Genomic DNA, 27364 nt, shown 5'->3' with positions numbered 1-27364 from the left:
TTGTTTTCCCTGCTGGGTCACGAATCAGGGCCATACCTATCTTGAAACCCCTTATGAATTCTTACTAACCAGCATAATGTTTGACACGTAATAACTATTCAATACTTATGAGTTGAGTGAATGATTGACAGCTTATCAAAAATGTTCATATTAAATATCACTGTAGCTCAAACTCAGCTGTGAGGAGGAAGTGGAGAGATGACAAATTAAGTTCTGGAAGAATACTGAGATTCTGCTTTTGCATGTAAATGAAAAAACATGGGGGTCTGAAATCTACTCAGCAACCTTGGAGTACTGGTTCCTTCTGGAACCTCTTAGCAAAATCATTTCCTGCTTTAAAATTGGGCTCAGCCTACTACTGTGTGGTGGTTTCTAGACACACTGTGGGTGAATGTGAGAGGAGAAGCAGGATGAATGCTTCTGAAATAACATGATAGGCTGATGGTCTCAGCAGGAGCTGGGAATGAGTCAATGCAAAAAAAGCCTGAAAATCTTATTTCTCTAAAACTTCTGCATAGTGAACTTGATTTTTCTTATCGTTAGACTTGATCAGGAACAACTTCGAGCCCTAGAAATTGGGTATCCTTTGGGCAAAAGTCTGTGAGATTGTGATGACTTGGTTTCTGGACCACCAACACTCAGAAAACATTTATTGCCATAAACACTGTTCTTAGTACAATGCCAGACACTAGGTGGCTCTTCTTCATGCTTACTACAGCAAGTGGCCAGAACAACATGCAATGTAACATCAAGGCAGATGTCATAATATGAGATATGAGTTCTTCCTGAGAGAATCAGGGGTGGCTTCCCAGAGGAGGTGACCTTTGGGCTGAGGGTCTGATGGATGGAGAAGAGTATGCCAATGGATTTGGTTGTGTAAGATAGAGCAAATGCTCTTTTCTCCTTCCTATGGAAAATATTATAGGCAACCATGAATCTAAGAAGGTCTATATAACTTTACACAGTCACACAATATTTCCTCATCTCCTTTGGAACATGGTCCTTTTGTAGAATGAAGAAAAGAATAAAGTAGGTTAACTCATGGTCTAAGAGTACTCCCTGGACTGCATTAAAGATTGCTAAGGAAAAAAAGGTAGCATCCTAAGAGCTCAAAGGTCATTACATTAACTATATCTTTCTTCCTCATATTAGGGCCAAATCCTAATGAACTATATGGTATGAGGAGGATGTAGTATTTCGGAACTTTACTGCCAGTTGCTGGCTTTGTAGTTACCAGGGGGGTGGAGAGAAACAGTGTTTGTGCAGTGGATTCTTTCCTGAAGCTTTGAGAGACTGTATGGTCAAATGTATTTCTTATTACACCCATGTTTGGCACTCACTCAATACCATTTAACTCTGCAATCTTGATATTTTTGAAGATGACCCAGTGGTCACAGATAACTCTATTGTAGCCTAGGGTTAGATTGCACCAAATTTTACCTAGCACAATATTGGAAAAATCCAAAGAATGATCACTCCTCCCAGAACCTGGACAGTTCCTAATGACATCATAAAAAGTGGCTCATAAAACTGAAGTCTGCAAGGAAAACAAGGCCATTTTTCTGCTCTGAGTACTTAAGCCTTGAAAAGAAATAGCATTCTGTCAATCTAGGCTGAGGTTCCTGAGTAGAGTATTCAGTGGCAGACCCATTACAAACACATTTCCAAGCTGCAGTTGTGCCAAAATAAGGAAAATGCAGTTGTCCATCTCTATTGCTACTTTTCCAGGCAGAAAAATAAATTAACCTTGACAAAAGAATTGTTTATTCACATTGCTTTATGGAAGTCGTAGCACATGGGTGAACAAAGCCCTCCAAAGATAATTTTGGCTGGATATTTATTTTTGTTTTGGGCTGATAATATTCCTCAACAAGGATGGCCTCCTCAGGACAATTTCTCCCAGGGTTATTCATGCTTTGAGGGATTTTGGAACATCTTGAAAAATAGCATTTGAAAGCTCTAAAAGTCATTCCCTTCCTGAGCCATTGGCTTTTCTTTTCTGTTTTTGGATTTTACCCAGAGAGGATGAGTGGGGTGTGTGTGTAGGAGATGCTGACCAGTCTACTCTCTCTCAAAGAGAGGTTCCCTGCACCCCAAAGGCTGAAATGACATATACCAGCAAGCGATCAGAAGGAGAGATGTGAATAACAGACATTTCTAGACTCAGGAGCTCCCAACAATGTCACATCTCTTTAGTCCAATCTCTCAGATACTTCCAGGGCTCCTGTCATGTGTCAGGTGCCACGGTTGTCACTGGGGATGAAAGGGTCAGCAGGGCAGTGATGGGCTGGGGGGAAAATGTCAGAAAGTGACTAAGTGGACATCGTGTGACACATGAAGCAACAGAGCCATGCACAGAGGACCAGGAGGGCACCAAGGAACCTTGTCCAGTCCATGTTTGTGAAACAGACTTGACTCTGAATCCTGGAATGCCACTTACTAGCTTTGGGACTTTAGATAGACTTCTTTACCTATCTGAATTTTGTATTCTGCATTTGAAATGAATGAAAATAAAAAACATCATAGAAGTATTGTGAAGGGTAAGAGATAATCACAAACATGAATACTTTTTGACTACTCTCTCTCTCATACACACCCAGGTGCTATGCTATGACCATCACTACTAATGACAATACTACTGAGATAACGGTAACTATAGGACAGATAGTGATGCTCTTTGGCATTTGCCAAGTGCTGACTAGTGTCTTGGACAATAGTTCACATATATTATATCCTTTATCTCATCCAAACCTTCCAACAATCCACTAAGACAAGTTTTGCTACTTATCCTCATCTTTTGGAAGAAAATAAGGCATAAAAATGAAAGCAATAATTGGTTGAATTGAGCTTGAAACTTGGCACACTGGCTCTGGAGCCCATGTTCTCAGCTCTGGTAATACCTGGTTCCAAATGGCAACAGACCTGAGGCAATACTATGGGGTCTCTCACATGGTGCCCTCTGCATGCATCACCCTGATTTGTAGCGCTCGGCAGAAGGCATTCACCATTACTCAGTCAACACGCACAGTGTAGGGTAGTGTAAGGAGAGAAGGCATTCACCATTACCCAGTCAACATGTACAATGTAGGGTAGAGTAGGGAGAGAAGACACTCACCATTACCCAGTCAACATGTACAACATAGGGGAGTGTAGGGAGAGAAGACACTCACCATTACCCAGTCAACACGCACAGTGTAGGGGAGTGTAGGGAGAGAAGGCACTCACCATTACCCGGTCAACACGCACAGTGTAGGAGAGTGTAGGGAGAGAAGGTACTCACTATTACCCAGTCAACATACACAACATAGGGGAGTATAGGGAGAGAAGACACTCACCATTACCCAGTCAACATGTACAGTGTAGGGAGTGTAGAGAGAGACCAGGAAGAGGTGAGAATGTTAAATGAGGGAAAGAAGGTCTTGGTAGTAATTTGTCAAAATCAGTATCACACCCATTGGAAGGCACTTTGGGCTCGGGCATGAGTTTTTTGGATTGGCTTCTTTACCCAACTGACCTTACCTCCTCAGCTTTAGTGAATTAGATGGTCTTCTCTCCTCTTTAACAAGCTTCAGAGGACCTCTCTGGCATTTAGATTTTTCCTTGAACTCAGATTTCCCTAGTTTCTTAGTTATCTGACAAAGGCCAGAGTCAGGGAAATGTTCCTCATACACATTTTTTTTTTCAGGTAATAAATTGAAATAAACAACTACTGTGTGCTGGACACCAGTGCTACATCAACACACAGCATGAACAACACCAGATACAACATTAGTTTGCAAACTGGGGGTTAGTTTCATTTTCTGCTAGAAAAAGATTCCATTTCTATCTGATTTTTTGGTAGTATGTAGAACAGAATTTTTCCATCAGGGAAATATTTGGGTATTATTTCTACTGAAGTTTGTAATAGGGCCAGGGTATGAGATGCTAATTTTGCCTGGCATAGAAGAGAAGTCTAAATGGCATTTCCACATTTCAAATGATAGCTTGAAAAAGCAATGGCGTTTCGCTCCTAGACCTCTGCCGCTCATAGTACAAAAGCTGTATTAGTTGCCTTAAATAATTAGCTCAAGAATTTTGGAATTTCACCCTAAAATGTGGCCAAAAGAACTGGCAAATATCACAGTAGCACTCTTGCCACAATCTGCCTGTTTAAGCTTTAATGTCAACTTTTGATCACCTAATTTAAATAACTTAGAACTTAATTCCTGGGTGAAATTTGGGAACACTTTAATATCAACATGAGAGGATTTGGAAAAATGTTTGAACAGGGATTAAGAAGTCTTTTCTACCAGCTTAAAAAAAAATGCATTCAGATCTTTTCCCGGAACTTCTAAGGCAGCGTGACTGATGTTCATAGTGAGACCATCTCTGTCTGATGTTCTTGTTCAGCTTCTCTGTCTGATGATTTGTGGGATGTTAGGGTGATTGAATTGATAGATTACAGTACAAAGTTGTGGGAAATGGAAAGCCGGCTTTCTCTTGCCCCTGTTTTCATCTAAGAAGAGAGGACAAATATGATCCTTTCAGTGGAAATACGTGACAGATGCTACTAGCAGAACAACCAGAGGTTCCCACGATCTCTTTTCCAGATTCCAAAAAAATTAAGGTAGAGAGATTGTGAATTTCAAGAGCCAGTTCTGCTGAACACTGTAGCTGCACTGGGGCTTTTGGACAACCTGAAGGGAATACACAGCAACTTGTAGTGGAGTAAAGGAAGCAGCTTCTAGGAGGGGCAACTGTCAGGAAGAGAGGAAGGAGGCAGAGAGCAATCCTGTCTGGAAGGAACTTCCTGCCTCTTATCTGATTACTCAAAAGAAATAGCATGAAAGTTGGAATGACAGGACTCAGCCTCCTGCTTACTAGTTGAGTGAACTGGGGCATATCACTGAAACGCTTTGATTTGCTTAAACTGGGGAAAATTAGTGTAACTCCAAGGACTGTCCATCACAGGTCCAAATGAGAGTTTATGTGAAATTGCACAGCCAGTGCCTAGCACATTTAATAAAGGACTGATTAGCAGAGAGAGCAGTCCAGATGAGGGGAGATGAACACCTGGATGAAGGGCATGCTGGCATCTGGGCAGCAGAAGGGCATGCTGGGTACTTGGGGTGAGATGAGAAAGAAAATAGTGAGGACCTGTGTTTGGAAAGGTATTGAATAAGGATAGTATCATACTGGTGAAGAGTCCAGATTCTTGTCATCAAGTGACCTTGGCCAAGTTCTCCCATGTCTCTGCTTTAGCTTCCTCATCTATGAATTGGGGATAATACTAGCACCTTTCTCATAAGGTGTTGGAGGGTTAGATAGACTCTCAAATGTGAAATGCTTGGGAGAGAGTCTGGGACACAGGAAAACACTATATAAATGATAGTTACTGCTACTGGGTCCATCTACAGTGTCTCCCAATTCATAATGCCCATGCTACTCACAGCCCTACTGCTTTCTTCCCTCACCCTAAGTGACAAATCTCCAGCATCCATATATTCAAGAAGACTCTCACCCCTTCTCCCCTGTGGATTGGTTGACCTCACTAGGGGTTGGCATTTGAATCAATTTGGGCCAATCAAAGGTCCAATTCATGAGACTTGTGAATTTGCAGGGAGTAGTGAGAAAAGGGGTAAGAGGAGAGGCGGAGAAGGATTTGAGAGGAAGGATGACTATCTAAAGGATTCTCTATTTGGCCATACCAGAAACATGTGGAACTATGGGATATCCATGCTTCTCCCTTGAGAAGAAAAGAAGGCTGTTTTATAGAGAAGGAAAGGATACTGAATATGACACACAGAGACAAGAGGTGGAAGGGAAGTCCTGACCACTCTGAGATCCCTGGTTTCTTCCTAGATTCTGGCTGCAATTTGCCCATGGGGTCTGTGAGATACTTCTCCATCCCCAATCTCCTCCTTTATATAAGCCCCTTTGAGTTTGTGCCTCTTATTTACAATCAACAGTGTTCCACCCATTTTTAAATTCAGAGCACAGAGTGAATTACATATGATGGATGACAACTACATTCAGGAATTTCTGGTGATGATATTTACAGGAGATAACACTTAGCCATATGGGTTGAATTGCACATTTTCACTAAAAATCACTGTGATGCCAGAAATAGAAAAATCAGGGCATGCTAAAAGAAGAAGATAAGCAGAGGTGCTTTGTTTCAACATGTCTTCGTGAACTAGCCAATATCCGCGATCTCGATATTTTATTTAATTTTTAGTAGTGAGCTATTTTGCAACTTTTAGCCAGCCTGGTTTAGGCAAAGGGAGAATTTATTGTTTTGGAATCCTACTAAACTGAGGGGAAAGCAAATACATGACTAAGGCTCAAGGGATCTTAAACATCTGAGGACTCTTTGATACTTCAGTGTTGTTTCCCCATCTTTGTTTCTCTCCTATGAAAAGGAGTTTGTTTGCTTTATTGTTTCATATTCTTTTCCCTGTATGGAAAAACTGAACAAGGCTGTGGGCATCTTTCTACCACTGGAATGCACAGCCCTGTGGCCCCAGTCAGTAGCCCCCCTGGGAAGGGATTTATTGGTTTAGTTTGCATCAAGTATCCATTTCTGGACCAATCACTTGTGGCCAGGGAAGGCTGGGAAATGTGATTTGTTCCCTTTGGATGAAGAACTCACTGTAGCACCAACCAGTTGTGGCAAGGTGGCCATGGCATGAATGAACATTTCAGAATAAGAAAACCAACTTCTGGCTCGGCGCCTATAGCTCAACCAGCTAAGGCGCCAGCCATGTACACCTAAGGTGGCGGGTTCGAATCCCCAGCCCGGACCCGCCAAACAACAATGATAGCTGCAACCAAAAAATAGCCGGGCGTTGTGGCGGGCGCCTGTGGTCCCAGCTACTTGGGAGGCGGAGGCAGGAGACTCGCTTGAGCCCAGGAGTTGGAGGTTGCTGTGAGCTGTAATGCCACGGCACTCTACCCAGGGGGACAGCTTGAGGCTCTGTCTCAAAAAAAAAAAAAAAAGAAAACCAACTTCTAAATGAACTGGACACAGTAGCGGGAAGTCTAATTCATGGAAATTCTCAGCATCCTCAGTGTTGGGGAGGATCCCTCCATATATTTTAGTTATTCTTCATTTTCTGTAAACACTAACCAAGATTCACTTTAACTGCCTATTTCATTATCTAAGAAGGCTTAGTTCTAAGCTGTTGATAACATCCTACTTAGCTTCAGAATATTTAATGGTATGGGCTGGGGGAGAGTTCTTTGATCTACTGTTCAGAGAAAAGCCTGTTGGCTCATATATGCCGATTGTTCATTTGGGATCTTTTAAAAATTAAAATTAGTCTAACACTAGTTGTAAATTATCACGGTAAGCCTCAAAGTAAAAAAGCAACTCAAATAAAGGTGCCATGAGCTTGTTTTTGAAATATGTGTGTGGATTTTATTCATATCAGATGAATACCTGTTAGTTAGAACTGTAATAGTGGCTTAAAAGACAGGGGAACAGACCACATGACCTCCATTTTACGGATAATCCTCCTAACAGGAGACATTGTGTTTACAGGAGAAGTAAATTCTAAAGGCTTATTAATGTTTACTTCCACATTAAGCAGGATTTAAAAACATAAGAACCTCTTACCCACCTTTAGCCAAATCCCTGATTGCATACTATTTTCAGCCACCAGACTGACTTGACTATAAACTTTAAAGGTGTCCAAAAACAAGACGCTAAACATTTCAGTGAAAGTGCTTGAGCACAAACAGAAGGATTTTCATATGCCTTGGAATCTTTCTCTGACTTCTCTTTCAGTAGGATTCCTTCCTACAAGCCGTGAGATGCCTCTCTTTACAAAGAGAGAGGCTGAGTGCTAAGTTTACCTGTGTCCATCCTCCCTGCCGTTTCTGACAGCCCTACCCTCACGTGCACCCACGGCTTGTGGCTATAGCAGGAATAAGTAGGACCTAGTTGTTATTTAACATACTGATATTTTGTTTTGTCAATTTGGGGATATTAATTATAATTTAAAATAATTTATTAAGATATCATTTAATTTGATCCCTGAGTTCATGGGAACCCCCTTAAATTTAGCACGAGAAGTGAGGGCCTCAGCCTAGCAGCAAGCCTAATGTTCAGACAGACTTATGTTGAGGGTCCAGTGCAGCCCCTCTACCAGTGCCGATCATGTTCTGCCTGGATTTTCCCTTCTCTGAAACAAGGATGATAAGTCAAACATCCTTAGAGGACTGTTTTAGGATTGACTGAGATGGTGCAGACAAAGCATTTAGCATGCTTAACACAGAGTCAGCACTCAATAGATACCATTAGCATTACAAGGCTATGTTAACTAGTTTGATGAAAACATTTCAAATTGTATGTGAAACCAGCACATTGTACCCCGTGACTGCATTAATGTACACAGTGATGATTTAATAAAAAAATAATGATAATAAGGCAAATGGCAGGGGTGGCAGTAAGAGTAGATAAGAGTTAGTTGTCTCGACACCAAGAAATGATCCTCACCCTAGAGGCGTTCTACTTACTGGGAGACTCAGACACGTAAACAAATGATCAGCATTCAGTGACCTGCTATAATAAAGGTCTACAGGTCTGGCCAGAGCCCAAGGGTGGGGAGGGCTGACTGATGGCTAAGCTTCTAGAGAAGGAGTCAGGTCTCGAAGGCTGGCTGAATAGGTGAGTTTGCTAAGTGGAGGAGTGAAGAAATGTCATTCTAGGCTGAGACCCCAGTTGGTACAGAGACAAAAGTCTGTAAAAGGCTTGGTCTATTCAGAGGGAGACATTCTCTGCAGCTGGATTGGGGGATTCTGGTGGGAAAGTTGTGAGAGGCATAGTTAATAAGGAACAGTATAGTCTGCTGATTACCAGCCTTGAATATTATTGTGTTTGGGACAATAGGGCAATCTATTGAAGGATTTTGAGATGTTTGCATTTGAGTTTTAGAATGGCAACTGTGTGTAGGATGGACAGGAAGGGGGTGAGACTGGAACAAGGGATACCTATCAGGAGGCCATGGCAGCACCCAGATGCTGAAGGTGAGGGCCTGGACCACAGCTCAAGCAGTGTGACTGGAAAGCAGGGATGCAATCCCGGGCCCACTGCAGAGGCAGTGCAAGATGGCTGTGTGGCCGGTCGAGCGTGGAGTGTTGTGGACAGGAAAGAACGATTGTCAGTGACTAGGCAGTTTCATCCAAAGGAATCGGATACGGAACACACGCAGAGGAGTGAGTGTGGGTATGTGTGGGGTGGGAGGAAGATGAGGAGCTAGATTTTGAACTTCAAGTGCTAGGGGAGTGTTTAAGTGGAAATGTTCCATTGACAGTTGGAAATATGAATCTAGAACTCAAAGGAAAGGTGAAGCCTGAGTTTGGATTTTCACTGGAGCCAAGAAAAATGCAAGTGGTATCTGGGAGAGCTCGCCTTGGAAGAAGAGGGTTGAGGGCCCAGCCAGGCGACTATCCTCATCTTCCCTCCTCTCTGCTGCTCTGCTGTGTCTTCTGCAGCCTCTTAATAATCAGTGTGCTTCCTGAGTGGGACTTTGGCTTGGTTCCCAGAAAACATCCCGAATGTTTCCTTACCCTGGCTATCTGGTCTGCCATCTGGAGACGTCCATCCAGCTCTCGTCTAATCTGGGCTGCCTGCTCGTCTGGATTGTCCAGCTGCACAAAAGCACAAACATTGAGACTTTCAGTTTGGGTCACAATTCTGCATGCCCCTCTCCCACTCTGTGTTCCATTGGCATATTTTGCTAAAAACCAGACTCTGGTAACCAAAAGATCCAGTTTGAGTAATCCCAAGTTAATTTTAGGCAAAGCACAATGTGGTAGACATTTGGTAAAAGAGACAATCAAATGACCTTGCACAGAACATCAATCACGTCGGAAATGCTAGCCGACAGTGTTTCTCATGAGGGCCCAAGGCAGCACCTCTGTTTTGGCCCAGTGAAGAAAGTGCTTATATGGTAGATGTACAAAGAAGAAGATGGTAATAAAACTATTAGAAAAGAAGGGAGCAGGCGTGGTGCATATCCACAGTGCACACAGGGATATGCCAGACCACTGCCAGACCATGGAAGATGAATTAGTCATTGTATTCCTCTTCAGAAAGCTCTGAGACCTTCTCAACCAGTCCTCCAGAGTGCTACTTCCAATCAGCCAGTGTTGGTATCTAAGTTGAAATCTATTCTTGTCTTCCCCAAAGAGGAGAGCTAGTAGGATATAAAGATCAGAACACTCAAGAAAAAATAAATCTGGACAATTCCCTAATTTCTCTGCTTTCAGTTTCCCATCTAAAGAATAAGGAGTTGGTTATGAAATCTTCATCCTTTTCACATCTTCCTACAAAGATATGAAAGGGAAAATGATTAGCACATATTTCTCTAAAGGGCCATATAATCAAAACTTTAAGCTCTGAGACCATAAGCTCTCTGTCGCAATCAATCAACTCCTCTACCATGTATGAAATAGACAATGTGTAAGTAAACGAGAGCCATTGTGTTCCAAAAAAATTTTATTTACAACAGGTGGCAGGCCATAGCTGGTTATTCCTGTTCTAGGATTTGAAATTATCTCCATATGTCCAAACAACTCTACCATTATCCTTCAAAGTGTTACTGGGTCTGCTTTCCCAGCATGTTATTATTTATTCACAGAAACATTTAGTAAGGAACAGTAACATTCAAATAAAATTCCTCTTTTTGGTATATATTAACTCACAACAAAAAGTAGCATAAAAAATACATGAGTTTTCTAAGTTGCTGTCTTCTAAAATTTATTTTTACTCAGAAGTTTTAAACTCGGTGCTTACAAAAAAGAGACTCTCACCTATACTATGCAATGCTATAAAAAATAAGTTATTTCTAATATGATATCAATAATAGCACTAGAAAATTAGTAATAATACTTTTTTTTTGAGAAAACATCTCACTAAATTGGCTCCTCATCTTCCTCCCACCCCACACATGGCACATGGCTACAGTGCCATGGCATAAGCCTAGCTTACAGCAACCTCAAAATGAAGTGATCCTCCTGCCTCTGCCTCTAGACTAGCTGGGACTATAGGCACTTGCTCAGCTGACTTTTCTATTTTTATTAGAGATAGGGTCTTATTTTTCCTCAGGCTAGTCTCAAATTCCCGAGCTCAAGAGATCCTCCTACCTTGGCCACCTATAGAGCTAGGATTACAGGCAGGAGGCATTGCACCTGGCCTATAATGATAATTTTGAAACATCATAATTAACCTTTGGTTTATTTTACAAAACACATAAGACATCCGTCTGGCTTTATGCTGTGATTTTTATCACCCTATTGAATTCAGGAATTAGCATTGCTTTATCTTCTTTTTTCTACAGTTTTGGAGAGAAGGACTGTTTCCTAGATCATGAACACTGGATTGCAACATTTGATAATATATTCTAAGGCACCATTTTCCAAAGGATGTTCAGCCGAACAACAATACTAGATACTTCTGAAGAAAGGTTTTCAGAAGGGCTCTAGAAGAGTGGTCAGATAAGCTTGGAAAATGCCATGTTGAAAGGTACAAAAGCTCTGAGAAGTTTTGTGTAAAGAAATCTGTTACATTTGGACCAAACTGCTGTTTAACCGAAACTTAAAGTTTTTCTTTTTGCGTAAAGCTCATAAAACCCCAGTGAGAAATCACGCTCTAAATCACCGACTTTCAACTGGGGTGCATGTGAGGATCTTCAGTGTGCTGCAAAAATTTTAAAGATCATTAAATTATTTTTGAAAGAAGTTCAAAGCACAGTAAGTATAATCTTTTTTAAAAACCCTTCTTTTGGACCAATATAATTTAAGTGTGCTGTGGAAGGTTAACTATAGGTTCAAGTGTGCCATGAGATAAAAAAGGTTGAAGAACACTGCTCTAACAAATGAAGAGGCTTGGTGCCCATAGCACAGTGGTTACAGTTCCCTCTACACGCACCGAGGCTGGCGGGTTCGAACCTGGCCCAGGACCATCTAAAACAATGGCAATTGCAACAAAAATGATAATAGCCAAGTGTTGTGGTGGGCACCTGTAGTCCCAGCTACTTGGGAGGCAGAGGCAAGAGAATCACTTAAGCCCAAGAGTTTGAGGTTGCTGTGAGCTCACAGCACTCTACAGAGGGCAACATAGTGAGACTCTGTCTCAAAACAATAAAATAAAATAAAATAAGCAAATGTAGAAAGAGCCACCTGAAAGCAGTCACACTGACCAGTGTTCTATCCTGATCACCACTTTCTGATAGTCCTATGTGGGAAACAGGGTGTCTTCAGTGCTGTTTTTAAGCTCCAATGAGCTGCTTTTCTTTTATTCCCTTGGAAAGCCCAAGAGTTCTTCAGATTCAGGTGTAAATTCACTGGGCACACTCAGAGCTGTTTTGTTCAAAACACATATGCAAATGAAACACCGCTCTCTACACCGCTTCTCTGAGAAGCAGCAGAATGATTTGGTCAGGGCTGAAGCTGAGGATTCTGTTAGAAGATATCATGGTCACACAGGTTAAATCTGGGGTGGCGCCTGTGGCTCAAGGAGTAGGGCGCCGGCCCCATATACTGGAGGTGGCAGGTTCAAACCCGACCCTGGCCAAAAACTGCAACAATAAATAAATAAAATAAGCCCTTATTTAAAAAAAAAAAACCAAAAAACAGGTTAAATCTGAAAGGCAAAAACACAGCCCCACAGAAGCAGCACCGTTACTGAATCTCCCAGAGGCATTTGAGTTCTCTCAGCGGCCTCACAGGACGCAACTGGAAACAGCAGAGAATGCTGGCAATGAGGATGGCAGGCTAAGTTGACATTAAGCTTACTGTAGCCTTTCTTTCATTAATTCACTTATTCACTCATATGCTCATCAATATTTTATGGAAAAGAACAGAAACACTTAGGCCCTAATTTCATGGAGCTTACATCCAGCAAGAACAGGTATGATTTGGACATAAGGTTAGCATTTACTGATACCTGTGCCAAACACCAAATTACCCTCTGACCTGTTCTCTAACCTTTTCTAAAGGCTCCCAAGAAGTAGATGCTAATATGCTTCCTGGAGGAAGAAGGATTCAGGGATCAGGAAATGCTGCTCTCTCTTGAAAATTTATAATACATAGTAGAAATTCTAGAGCAAAAAAATCTATTTAACTGCATTTGTCTTTTCACATAAACTTTGTCTTTTACACAACTATTGCACCCAAAACAAACATTCCACAGAGTAGTTAGGGAAATCCCACATGTGAAACGCAACTTTATGAGATAGGCACCATTATCATTCCCATTTTAACAGGGAAAATTGAGTAGTGGTAAGGTCGAGAAAAATGCCACAGTTCACATCGCTGGTAAAGTGGTATATTTGAAGCTGAGTCTGCTCTGCCTCAACCCAGAACTCTTTAGCCCTGCATGATGTTGGCTTCCTTCTTAAGTGCCTTGTTCTAATTGATTCTGACAATTATCTCCTGGCACTCTCACTTTTTTCCTTGTACATACAGGTTGATTTGACATAGAGCGCCACCACCGGCTGGCAGAGAAATGTTGACCCTCTGTCACTTGTCATGACTAATTGATTTCTCCTGGGGAGGCTATACAGCATGGCCAGATTTCCTCCCTAAGTAATGATAGCAATGAATGTATCCTTGTCCTAGCTCTGCCACTTAGTAGCTGTGTGACCTTGGGAAAATTACTTATCCTCTCTGTGCTTTGGGCCTCATCTGAATAACCAGGTTAACTCTCCCTAATGATGCCATAAGAATTAACTAGACAATAGATATAAAATGCTCAGTCCAGTGTTTGGCATCCAGAAAACCCTGGGGAAATGGTGGCTGCTATTACTTGTGCTGTTATTAAAATAGTCCATGCAGGCTGCACTTCTGACAGGGGCCACAGTGAGGTGTCAAATGATCAGGATAGGAAGTGCCAGATGGGACAGCTTCCTTCCCCGGTGTGGATGTGGAGCCTTGGTCTGACAGTCTATGCAGAGGAGGTGATGTGATCAGAGGCTCCCATCTCTTGACAAATTTCCTGGGCTTTTCTGTGTTTCCCACTTCTTGCGGGTCGAATCCCTTTGCTCTGTTAGACTTTAATTAGCAGGACAGAGCAGAAGGCAGACACTGCTGCCTGACAGCTAATGACCTGAAGAGAGGGTAAAAGGGAAATGCAACGGAAGCTCCCTAAAATAGCCGGGCATGATAGAGAAGGCCATCCTTAACCAACCAGCTTGACGGCCCCACTGTCTGAAATCCAAAAATATCAAGAGAAATCAAGTAATTACCTTTTCAAGTGCTGGAAAAAAAAAAGCCAGAGAATGAGCTTCCATGGAAACGAGGTTCTGTTTACTGCACTGGTCTTTTCCACTGAGGAAAGGAAAGATCAGCTGGATTACCAAGACAAGGGCAAGCCTTTCACACAGACAGCTCATTAGGGTTCAGAAATGTACATGGGCATAAAAGCTCTTTACCTAATTAGACAAATAATCTTCCTACTAGCACAGGTCAAACAGAGACAGTGCTGTTGTTTTGACTTGTCAGTCAAGCAAAGGGAAATATTTCCGTGGGCTTTTCCTCTAAAGTGATGGAGAACTGAGCTCAGCGCTGCATAAGTGCAGACAGGTATCTCCTGAGCCTTGGCTCCTGGATAGCAGGTGCCCTTCCAGCCAGTGCAGAGGTGAGAACTGAGATCACTGTGATTGTAGGGCTCAGCTGAACACAGACCTGAGATGCAGCAGAGTGGGGTTGTGCCCATTTATCCTGCTCCTTAGCTGTGCCACCTTGTCAAGTCTCCTGACCTTGCTGAGCCTCCACGTCTTTACCTACAAAGTGGAAATTATTTTCGTCTTTTGAAAAGACAAAATGAGACAATGAAGTACATCATTGAAGAGAAAGGGGACCTACTTGGGTCCAAAACTTGGCTTTGTGATTTTTTTACTGAAAGGAATTGAACATGCAATTGAATATTTTTAAGTCTCAGTTTCCTTGTCCGTAAAACTGGGATAAGTTACCCTCACACGGTTTTGGGATTACATCAGATGATAAGCATCTAAGCGCCGAGTGTGGTGCTGGTGCACAGTAGGTCCTATAGTTCGGCAAATAGTTTCCGGAGCTATCCCTATTTCAGAATGGGTGCTCAGCACATATTAACCCTCCTCCCTGCCTTTGTGGATTTATGAAAGAAGCCAGAGGGTGGCAGGGTGCCCTGGAATTCTGGAATGGATGTTAGGAGACTATGTTCTGGTCCTTGATTTGCCCTTCACTGTGGGATCTTGGGCCAAAGTCATAACTCTCTTCCCACAGTCCATTCTGAGAAATGACAAGCTGTAAGCTTTTATGTGAGCTTTCTTAGCAGGATGCTAAGAAAAGATGAGATGAGTATTTTCCAAAGTTATATACTAGGGAACATCAGTCCTCTGGGGCATCTAGATCCTCATGAGAAAGTGTTCTGCAGCCACAGACAGTCTGGAAGCCCTGCTTCTTCTGTACTCTTTGCGGAGAGCCACAGGACACATTAGTAAGACGCCTAGCCCAAGCCATCCTCACGCAGCCCCACATCCTCCTAACCTGTCTGCCCGTGTGGAACACATCTGAATACCCAGGAACACATGTTGGCACCTAGTCGATTCTCTTGCATGATTCACTTTTTTTGTTTGTGGGTGGGAGGGAAGCAAACCCACTAAGAAAATAGATCTCAGAAAAGAGAAGCCCACCTGGGAATGTCCTGTCTGACCTCTAGGTTGATAAAGAAATTATCCTGGGGCCTGGGTTTGGAGCCTCCTCATTAGCCTCAGAGTCCCTAGAGGATTGGCCTTGACAGTGTGCCTGGGAGACGTCGTTGGGTACCAGCTTTCCCAGGGGGTAACTGACTTCTCTGGTACTTATGCGATGGAAGAATTCTCTGGACTCTCCCAAAGTCATCATTATCACTGCCAATGGGCAGCCGTTAGTCAAGCCAAGGGAGGATGTGATTCAAATACCGGGAACAGACAGATTACTTTATGCATTATTTGAATAATTGTTCTGCTTTCAGGAAAAATTTATGGTTCTCAGCCTCAGAGTAAATGAACCAACTTCAGCCTCAGGATTGAAATGAAAATAATCCTGACCAGCTGGAAGGAGCTTTAGTGGTAGAGTCGTGACTTTGGGCTGAACTCTGCAGCCTCTTGGGCCCCACACCATCCCTCCATGTGCTCCTTGGAGTCCTTTGCTGAGGCCTCTGGAAAGGCTGGTGTCCTCCTGCTGCCAGGCGTCCGCACGGGCTATTCTCATACCTGGAGCACTCTTCCTCGTTTCCTGTCTGACTGGTAAAGCCTTTAGCTTTGCAGCAAACTCTTTCCAGACCCCTCCAGACTCAGAGAATCTCTCTTGCCACATTCTACATCTCTCCTTTATTAGCACTTATCACAGTGTCATGTGAGTTTTTGATATTTGCCTACTAGACTATAAGCTCCAGGAGGTCAGGGATGGTGTGATGTTGCTTAGCCCTGTGTCCCTGGCACCTGTATCTATAGGTGCTGCTTGGTGACAAGTACAGGGTGGGCTCTGAGTAAATGCCTGGTGGCAGAATAAAGGGGCAGCAAGCCCCACTGCAGGATGGTGTTAATTAACTGTGACCAAGGGAGAAGAGCGACCTGCCCACAATAATCATCCAGAGAGCTGGGACCAAATCCCCAATCTGCCAACTTCTAGTTTCTGTATCTTGCCGCTTAGTGGCTGTGTCCCACAAAGGGTCATTCTCTGAAGAAGAGGTAAAGTGAACTTTGCTGGCCTCTAACTTGTCATATTCTTTGCAAGGCATCCTTAATTCTGGGCTTTGTGAGAGGGAAGCAGAGATCCCTGTAAGCAGCTACAGTGAAAGCTACCTGTTGCCCTTGGATTAGCTCAATCTGTTCATTTCATTTCCTTTCTACTTTCTAGCCTGGTGCCTGGATTCCCAGGGATTAGTGTCTAAGACAGAAGCTGCTGAGAGCCACTGCAGAGGAAGGCAGAGGAGCCTTCCCCTAAGCGCTCCTATAGCTGGCGCGGCCCACCTCTCCTCCACAGCACCATGTACTTTCTCCTCCTTCAGAGACAAACTGCTCCAGCAAATGCTGGCTGCTTGGTACATGGCAATCTGGAAAGTTACTGCTGGGGCAGTGTCAGTTCCTATCCAGGAGATGGGGTGCCTGAGCTCTTGACTTAAGAATATACTGAGGCTTGGACTGTGACTATATTACAGCATTTGCTGTCCAGCTGCTGTCTCCAAATTCCTTTCCTATCATCTCCTATAGCCTGTGTCTCCTGTGTGTCCACCATTAATAGAACACAGACAGCCTCCACTGTCCAGGTTGAAATCCTTGCCTTTCCACATTAAAGCTGAATGGATCTTGGGCAAGTGACTGGATGCTTCTGAGCCTTAGCTTTTAATTTATTTCGACTGCTTTAACTCTAAAATGGCAATAGTAATAATCCTCTCTCCCTCCCAGGATTGATAAGAGATTAAACAAGATGGTGCCTGTGTGATAATTGGCAGAATGCTTGCTGTGCTGATATAGTCAGTAATCTTAGCAGCCTGCATTCCTGAATTCCAACGCTGACACTTAAAGAAGCAGAACAGATTTCCCTCTTTTGAGTAAGAAACCAAGCTTTAAAAGGTTAAGAGTTTGCCTGTGGTTCCAGAGATAAGTGACTCCGAATAGAGAGTAATCCTTAGGAGATAACAAAGCATGCCTGTCAGAATCAGAAAACTTAGGCTATAACGCTGTTTGTGTCATGTGCCCACTGGGTGACCAGGGCCAGGTGCTCAACATCTCTGAACATCTGTATCTGTGGATTGAAAATAATAACCTTGGAGGCCACAGTCATGATGACAATACACATATTCACACAGTGGAGGTCAGACACATTGTAAATATACATTCCTATTATTATTAATGGAAGAGAATCCAGTGAAATCTGCAGCCTCACTGTCCATCTGAGTCTTGACTAAGGGCTCTCTCCCAGGATTATTTGTAGAAAGAACATGGAGCTTGGTGTCCCCTGCATAATCAATTACATTCCGCTTTTATAAAAATCATTCAAGGAGATAATATCTCATTTGTGGGAGAGTTAAAATAAGATCGCTTATGCCTTTCTTAACCATTCCCCATTTCCTCTCCAAGAAAAGACCTTGAGCAGGTCAAAGTTTCCATTTGAAGGGTGCACTTCTCCTTGATTGCAAAATGCAGGTTTTAGAACCTAGTTTTGCCAGCCAATGAGAACGCGCCTGCATTTGAGTCACCGGTTTTATGTCTCTGCTGGCTTCTGGCGATGCAGTAAATATAACCCAAGAGCTCCAAATGCAGCAATTCTCTGAACAGGCAGCAAGAAAATACATTTAAAAAAAAAAAAAAACCCAAACAGAAAACCAATCTACTTTGTTACGATCCTGTAGCACTCAGCCAGTCTTTCCTCATTCCCACCCTAGTCCTGAAATGACCTCCCTTCTTCTTGGTATCCTTTCAAATCTGACACATCATTCAGTGTCTGGTTTCAGATTTTCTTTCTTCAAGAAGCCCTCCTTGATGACTTTAGCCAAGCATGGCTACCCAGTCCAGGGTTGTGTATCTTAGAATGCCCTCCCTGACTAGGTCAGCCATAGGGCACGGTGGTCAGAGACCCAGGAACCAGAAGCAGTCTGATCTGGCCTCAAATGCTTGCTCTGCCACTTGCCAGCTCCGTAACACTGGACAATGTACTGAGCTCTTGAAGTCTGTGGCCTCATTTACAAAGTGGGAGTCCTACCAATGCTAACAGCAGAGGCTTGTTATGAGAATGAAAGGAGATAGTGCTCATAAAGCACTTAGCACGACGCCTTGAACAGGAGGGCTTTGCAAGGTTAGGGCTATAATTTAGCAATCCTGAGTCCAGAGTCTACAGTTTTTATCCAGCATAGAGCACACAGCTGTGTATGTGTTTTAAATGCATCATCTTAACAATCTTTACAGATTAGTCCACTTCACCTGCACTGTCCTGAAGGCAGAGGGAACAGAAGCCATTCAGTGAAGAAAGCAGGCCTTATCTTTCTGGGTGGGAGTGTAGCTACCAGTGCCAAAACCCAGGGTAGGAGGAAGCAGGTGGTTTGGTCAAGAGAAGATGCAGGGTGCTAGCCTGGGTCTTTCCTCCCATAGATGAGCAAATCCCAAATATCTCTGGAATCTCTCCACTCTGTTTATCCACTTTTCTAGGCCAGGCTGCTACCACCTCCATCCTGGACTACAGATTTCACCTGCATCCTCTCTGGCTTCCCTCTGATACAGCAGGTCTCCATCCTGGCTACACATTAGAATTTTCAGACATAGTTAAAAAGCAACCCTGATGTTGAGGCTGTACCTAGAACAACTAAATCAGACAACCCCCTGGGTTGATCTCAGGCAGCAATATTTTTCTTTTCTTTTTTTTTTCTAAGTCAGTGTTTTTCAAACTTTTTTTAATCTCATGGCACACGAACCTCCAGTTAAACTTCCATAGCATGCTTGAATTATGTTGATCAAACAAAAGACTAAAAAAAAAGAATATGCTTAGTGGGCTTTGAACTTCTTTTGAAAATAACTTAATTTTTAATTTTCATGGCACACCGAAGATTCTCTCACAGCACGCCAGTATGCCGTAGCACACCGGTTGAAAATCATTGCTCTAGGTGACTCCAATGCATAGCAAAAATTGAGAACCTTTACAAAATCCAGTGGTTCTCAAACCTTTGTGCCCATATAAATCAATCAGAGAACTAGTTAAAACACAGAATCTTGGGCCTCAGCCTTGGAGTGTTTTTATTCAGGAGGTCTGGGGTAAGACCACAGAATATGCCTTTCTAATGCTCCTGGTGGTGCTGATGCTGCAAACCACACAGGAGGAACAAAGGCCTACCTCACTCTCCGCAAGGCAGGGCAGGCTGCTCATTCTTTTCAGAAGATGCCTTTGCTCATGTTTCTCTCCTGCCTAAGACCCTCCAGTAAGGGCCCATTTTCCTCACAGTAGGAGGCTAAGGACCTCATCAAAGCTTCAGGAGTGTGGCCATCTGGCTTCCGCACAGCTTTCCACTCTCACCTCCACTACCCCGTCTTGTTGTCAAGGCTTAGGCCATTCTATGCATCCTTAGGTTCTCAGACATGATATTCTCGCTTGGCACCTGGCTGATGTACACACTCTCCCCTCCTCTGTCCTCTCAGTCTGGCTAACACTAAATCATTAGTCCAGGGTCTGGCCTCAGCGTTGCTTCCTTTGAGGGTTTCTTGATCTTAGGGGTGCCTCTTGGAGGTCCCTCTATAGCACCCTGAACCTCCTCTTTCATCACCTCCACAACATTTGTATGATTTGCTTTTTGTTAGGTTCTCTGCCAGGCTGTGAATGCCTGGAGGATAAAGGCTTTGCCTGTCTTGTTCATTGTAAAAGTCTCCAGTGACTGATATACAGTAAGCAGAAAGAAATATTTGCACAGCTAAATTTGAGTTGGAGATAATAATATCTACTTGGCAGGGATGTTTTGATGAGTTAGTGGACTGTTTATCCAAGCACTTGGTGTGGTGCCTTCTGACAGATAATAGGTGTCCAAATCACGACCTAAATAGAAATCTAAATGCAAACAGTTTAAACTCATTAAATTTTGATGACTAAGTATAGGTATTTAAGTACAAAGCGGACAGCAAATAACTGACTAAGGTGGTGTGAATAATGAGGTGTGATTCAGTTAAACTCTGGGAGTTTCAGTTTCTTCATCTGGAAACAGGGAATATTAATACTCAGTGTACCATTTTAAAGGCATTCATCAAAGACCTACTTTGTTCTAGGTGTTGTGTTACCAGCTGTGAAAAGCAGGATAAGCACAGAACTTGCTAACTTTCAGGATTCTTTCAATAGCAGAAAGTTTTTTTTTTTTTTTAAATCAAAACTAGTACAGAATTACACAAAAGTAAATGATTCTTTTCATTGTCATTGGTTCTTGAATTTAATTTTCACCAATTTCTGAAATTATGTTCAGGCAGCTGATTTGCTGGGAAAAGGTCATTTGTTCAAAATGAGCCAGAGGAGATCTTATTCTCTGGAGATTTAGATGGGAATATTATAGGAAATAAAATGCTTTTTTGTGCTCTTGAATAATTTTGTTTGTTAGGCAGCATCAGGTCCTGGTAAAAAGCAATTCATAAATGGCAAAAGTACTGCACTTAACAGGAAATCCAGAAAACAGCCATCCAGTGATATCGAAAGTGCCTCTCATAAAATTGAATGCTTTTACTAAATATGCCAGCTCTTTATTTTAAGGGAAAATGAACTTCATTTACAAATATTGATAACACTGTATAAAAGTTACTCACAAGGTCAAAAAATGAAATAGTTTTCCAGCTGGTACAGTCATGGCTTTAGTGAATGTGTGTGTGCACATGTGAGTGTGTAAGAGAGTTAGTTCTCAAGCAGCCGTGAACAGCCAGATCTGCAAATCATGGAGGCGCCCATGCCAATTAAAATTAAGGTGAGGAAGTATAATTTCCTGGTTACATGAGGATTGTCACATGCACTGCTGTTTCCTTCGAGTGCATGTCACAAATATAAGATGTGCTTAATTTCCAGTCCCTGGCTGATTATTAGGCAAGTACCTGACTGAAATTTGCTCTATTCATAAGTCTACTCAGCTATATCATTATCTCACTTTGCCTGCCCTGAAGAGTGTGTTTACTTTGGTGTTATCATTGTTCAAAGTCAAAAATATTTAGTAAGGGTAGGTTTTTACCCTGATTAAACCTGTTAAAAGCCCCTCGGTTAGTTCCTAGGATCAAATCCATAACCAAGTATATATATATATATATTTGTTAGTCTTTTTAAAAGTGTCTATGGATAAGAGGAAGTGGCAATATTATAAATAAAAACAGTGAGGCCCCAAATTCTCCAATACATGGGAGAATAAGAATGATTTAAACAAGCCCAAATTATATTATCAGCATTTATTAAATGCTTCCTTCATAAAATATACTGTATTTTGCACTATAGCTGACCAAAAGCATCTGAGTCATATATTCTAACACGTGACAGTTCTTAACTTACAGCTGTTGGACTGTATCATAGATGTCTAGTCTTCTCATATTCAACAAGGCCGATGTGCAAGGTTGTATATTTTTTATGAAGTTGAGGTCAATTATCTCATGTCAATCGTTAAGTAAGGATAATCATTTGTTGTGCTGAAAACAAACATAAATACTGAAAAAGTAAATTAAAAAGGGGAAATAAGTTAGAATACATTAATTTATTGCTTGGTAACAAATTAACCCTGAAATGTCAGGGTTACTGCTTAATGCAGTAACTTGCTTATTCTTTGTGTTCAGTGCCAATTATGAGGGACTTTCTCACAGAATCACTCAGGGATCCAGGCTGATAGAAGCACCACCATGTTGGACTCTGTCACCTTGACAGTGGCTTCCAGGCTCATTGCAACAGGAGAATATAGAGCATGGAGAATTCATAGCCTGTTTGCTGGAAATAACCATGTGGCCCTAATCTAACTGCAAATGAAGTTAGGAAACATAAGAAGACATATAAAACATTTCATAAGCATTACTCTGTTTGCCTCAAAAAATACTGAGGATTTTAGTTAAAGTCCCTAATATATAGACTCTATCTTTAGTATCTGGAAGATGCTCATTTCACCTGGCCTATGTGGACTCCTCTATATCAACTGAAATCAACTCAAGTGAACACAGTGCACCATTATTAAATTTGCATTGTGAAAGGCAAATATGACCTTGGATTAGAGGAGGGAAATAGAGGAAAGTAGTACTGTCCTGAGAAAGAAACCTGCAAATAAGCAGTATTTTAACCCATTTAAATTAAAACAGTATTTACTGAAACATATAGATCCAGTGCCAAGGAAACTGAATTAAGAGGGCCCAGGGGTCTCCTAATCTAATTTTTCTAATGTACCTACTATTTCCCAGACTGAGAAACACTTTGGTAAATGACCATCAAGACAGATGACTTCGTATCTCTTGAAATTTTATTTGTAATTTAGACACTAGGCTAATCCTCTGCAGAGCTGTTTTAAGATTAGAAAGTTCATTTGCTGATGCTGTCCTTTCAGATTTGCAGAAACTAAGAAAATGCTTTTTAGGGGCTTTAGAGAAAAAACTTCGTAGTGATCATAGCAAATCCCTCACTCCCAAATTACTATAAAATCTCAGAGAAAACAAGAACTTACCCTGGAAGCTTAATTAGCCACCTTTGGAAAAGGAACTTACTTTTACAAAAAGTAAATTCACATTGGGAATTGCGTTTTTAAAAAGCAGCACCAAATGTATGCATTAGGTCAATACTCTGCCCTTTTTTGCTAACATTCCTAGATGCAGAATTGATTTGCAAAATGATGTTTTTCTATAAGATGCTTGTTGTATTATAAGGTAGGAGAGTGGAAAAATATAATTTTGAGAAATAGTTTTAGCATGAAGTGAAACCCAAATGATTTTCAGGTTAATAGCTCAGAAGTACCTGACACAAAATGGAAACTCACTATGCATTTGTCGAATGATTGCCTATAAATATTTTACCTCCCATGTAACAGGGAACCTTCAGTATTCTAGGGTGATCTATGGAATTTTTTTTTTTAATTGAGACAGAGTCTTGCTATGTTGCCCTGGCTAGAGTGCATCATAGCTCACTGCAACCTCAGACTTCTGGATTCAAGTGATCCTCTTGCCTCAGCTTCCCAAGTAGCTGGGACTGCAGGCCTGTGCCACCATGCTCAGCTAATTTTTCTATTGTTGTAGAGACCAGGTTAGGCTCTTGCTAAAGCTGGTCTCAAACTTCTAACCTCAAGAGATCCTCTTGCCTTGGCTTCCCAGAGTGCTAGGATTATAGGTGTGAGCCACCATGCCCATCCTATGTAATTTTTTAAATGAAAGAATATTCTCTATGCTTGTATGATTCAGCTTGTAATGCTCATTGTTATCATTCCTATTGATTAAGGGATGATTAGATCCTGCTGTCTATTCATTTTATTTGATAAAAATAAGTCAGTGAGTGGTCTAAAAATATAGGGTGTGGACAAAATGAGATATCTAAATAGGAAAATTCTTGAAAATACTGTCCAGAGATCATTATTGTTGTGCTTCACCCTCTTTTAGGTCCTACAGGCATTTTCCTGACATTTCAGTAAAACACGTATTCCTGTAATTTCTTATTGTGAAATTCTGCCATAGAGATATCAAGTCATGATGCCACAAGGCCCTGCTGGTTTCAGACAGTGCCTAATGGTTCTGTCTCTACAGGCTGACATGTGCAGTTGAGTTGGAAAATGGCTGATTAAAAAATTCAGAGTCAACATACGCAGCCAGCCTGCACGGAACAAGATAACGCCCTGGGTGACAGCCCGTGGCTTTGATGTAGGATGGTTGCAAGGGATCTTATGCTCCTGATAGCAAGTCACACATGCACCTAAAGAGGAGAAAATTCTGAAAAATTTATAAGCTTCTTTATCATTAATAATTAATCTCTAAATCAACAAGAGTTGGCAATTTATATTGGCCAACACTGGAGAACAGCCAGGATTGAAGCTATACCTCCTCTGCAAACCCCTCTGGAGTGATTAATTTCATGGCAACCTTCAGTTTCTTATCAGAAAAGCAGGGCTGCAGAAATTCAGGAGACAGTCTGCAACATAAGCTGTGACATTAGCTATCATAATTTATAAGATGAAGGCATCAAGTCTCTCTCACCCCGGAGTTTCTCCATCCTCCTGTCTCCCCTCCCCACTGAAAAAAAAGGTTTAGATTTGACACTCATCCAGATTAGGATTTTTATAGCAAATTTTATAATCTGTATAATCCAGTAGATCTCACCCAGGTGGAAGGTGGCATTTTGCCCCCCCTGCCACCCCAAAGATGTTGACAAAGTCTGGTGACTTTTGAAAAAATATTTTTGGCTGCACAGTTGAGAGAGAGACATGCTAATCAACATCTTAACAATGCACAAGAGAGCCCCCTACATCAAGGAATTATCCAGCACCGAATATCAGCAGCGCTGAGGTTGAGAAGCCCTGCTGTAGACACTGACCTCAGGGAAATAAGATGTTTGCCCTGACAACATTTGATTATAGGGGCAAAAAGAAAGTTGCTCAACTGACATGGAGGCTTAACTTGGTGGTGTTAGTCCTCTAGCTGTTAAACCCTTCCCCACATGACCAGCTGGGCTGAGATCTAAACTAATTTGAGGAGGGTAAGAGATATGAATGAGAATTTTGACAGTTCCTACTGTGGTTAAGGAATTTGTACAAGAAGGCACCATGTTTGTAAGAATAATCCAGACAGGTACTTTCGGAATTCTGCCTTGGAGTTGATTTCACTGAGGTGTGTAACACAGGAATTCAACTACTGGGACTTTCTGGGAGAGGGTTTTTATGTTTTGTTTTCCCTTTTTTTTAATCCTAGGAAAGTAAAGATTTATTTTGTGAGCTTTCAAAATGCAACTTTCATTTCATTATTCATTCATGTATTGCCACAGCAGAGGGAAAGCAATGGCTATTCACTGCCATGCTCTAGGCAAATGTGATTCTTATTTGCAAAGCTTATTTGCATAGGGTATCAGATTCTCACTTAATAGGGGGTCTAAATTTCAATGCCTTTTAAACCTGCTAGCCTCTTGCCAAAGCAAAGTTCACCTTGACCAGGCATTTCAGATCGCCTCCCCCATGTGTAAGCAATTGTTTTTTCCCTCCTGCTTTTCTAGATTTTATCACCTTATCTGTTGGGAGAGCTCTGAGAGTATCAGTTCCACTGTTGTATGTATGTTCATGCCGCAGGCCCCCTTGTTCCAGGAGAAAGCTGCCGCAGAGTGGCGGAAATACTCCTTTTCTTGGGACATTCTGAAAGCTGCGTGCTATACCCAACACACTCACGGGCCAGATCCACAACCTGTCACTTGCAGGGGGAAGGCAATACAAACACACAACTGCCTCTCTCAGACAGGAAAGCCTGAGATGCCTCCCAGAACAGAATCAGCACAAGAAAGGTAGAAAACTAGGAGGGGGTAGGTTGAAGTAGGGACCAGGGCAAGGAGTTAGAAGGCAATCATGCTACCTCTCATTTACTTCACTTCAAGATAAAAGTAGAAAAGCCCCACTCCTTTTCCAACAAGGCAAAATATATTGCCCTCCATCTTTGCTAAATTACATTGTTAGTAATTTTTAGGTTTGCCAATGTCACTATTTCATAAGGAAGAAATGAATTTTTTAAATTTTATTATTTATTTTTTGAGACAGAGTCTCACTTTCTCACCCCTAATAGAGTACTGTGGCATCTTAGCTCACAGCAACCTCAAACTCTTGGGCTCAAGTGATCCTCTTGCCTCAGCCTCCCAAGTAGCTGGGACTACGGGTGCTGGCCACAACTCCTGGCTATTTTTTGTTGTAGTTGTCATTATTGTTGTTTAGCAGGCCCGGCTGGGTTCAAACTCGCCAGCCCCAGTGTATGTGGCTGGCGCCCTAATCACTGAGCTACGGTCCGAGCTGGTAGAACGGAATTAATCCTTGATTCCAACATCTGTGTTTTTGGAGATTTTGTTACTGGGATAAGAAACCACACTAATCTTGCATGGAAGGGAGAACTCATGATGAATTCATTTTACAGAAGAACATCTTAAGCCAGTTTCTCCTTCCTGATATGCCTGCCAGCAAGAGGGAAATTGAGATTACTGAGCCCCAGGTTTCTATCATTCTTTCCTCATTAAAAAAATGTTTTAGGCATAAAACACAATTTTTATGTGAGTAAACTACAAAGGAATAATTCTGCTTGACCCAGAACGTTTGCAAGAGGGTGTTGCCTGGGATACTTCCTGATATTTGAAATTCAGAGACACAAATTTTAATGGGACATTCACATCCTCCAGGCCTTATAAAGAGGTGGCCTACCCAGCCCTTCCCTCCCAGTCATGGTTCCAATGACCCTTCGCCAGGGGTATATGAGCAGACCACTGGGAAAGGAGAAGAGAGGGACTGTTTAGAAAGCCAAAGAAATGTGTCAGGGTCCTTGAGGGAGCAGCTTAGAGGAGACTGTACAGCTTTGCTAAATCCTCCCTGTGGGGTTCCCTGCTGCTTCCCCTTGAAGAAAATAACTTATAGAGCCCGGGATTCCTGAAGGAAGCCCCCGCCTCTTTTTACTGCCCTGAGGAAAGCTTGCATTGCAGTAGACCTGCTCTCTGGTCTATTTAAGTACATCTAAAACACAAAGAGAATCGAAGGGAGACAGCAGGGTGGGTGAGGCCCCTGTGGCACTCTCTCCACCACCACTATTGGCTGTGACAAAGGTGCACTGCTGCACACGGAGGGAAGCAGTGAGCTGGAGCATCTTGTTGGAGTTTCATCTTGGAGGTGAACCCTGGTCCTGGGAACCTGGGCAACAGGAAGCTGTGGGATGGAGCCCCA

At 42.2% G+C, this 27364-nt stretch overlaps 1 protein-coding gene across 6 annotated transcripts in view; it reads right to left on the bottom strand.

Annotated features, from left to right (window-relative positions):
* The window catches only part of CADPS (calcium dependent secretion activator), a 484159-nt gene that overhangs the window by 263608 nt on the left and 193187 nt on the right, over positions 1 to 27364 (bottom strand). For all 6 annotated transcript variants that reach the window (XM_003785525.1, XM_003785526.2, XM_003785527.2 and 3 more), the window contains one exon: positions 9553 to 9633. In XM_003785525.1, the coding sequence (XP_003785573.1) occupies positions 9553 to 9633 (81 nt within the window). The remainder of the gene's footprint in view (positions 1 to 9552; positions 9634 to 27364) is intronic.

This window comes from Otolemur garnettii, unplaced genomic scaffold, assembly GCF_000181295.1.
Source record: "Otolemur garnettii isolate 467f Iridium unplaced genomic scaffold, OtoGar3 scaffold00015, whole genome shotgun sequence".
Classification (NCBI taxonomy): Eukaryota; Metazoa; Chordata; class Mammalia; order Primates; family Galagidae; genus Otolemur; species Otolemur garnettii.
The sequence above is the reverse complement of the archived record's forward strand: the minus strand, read 5'-3'. Positions and strand labels throughout refer to the sequence as shown.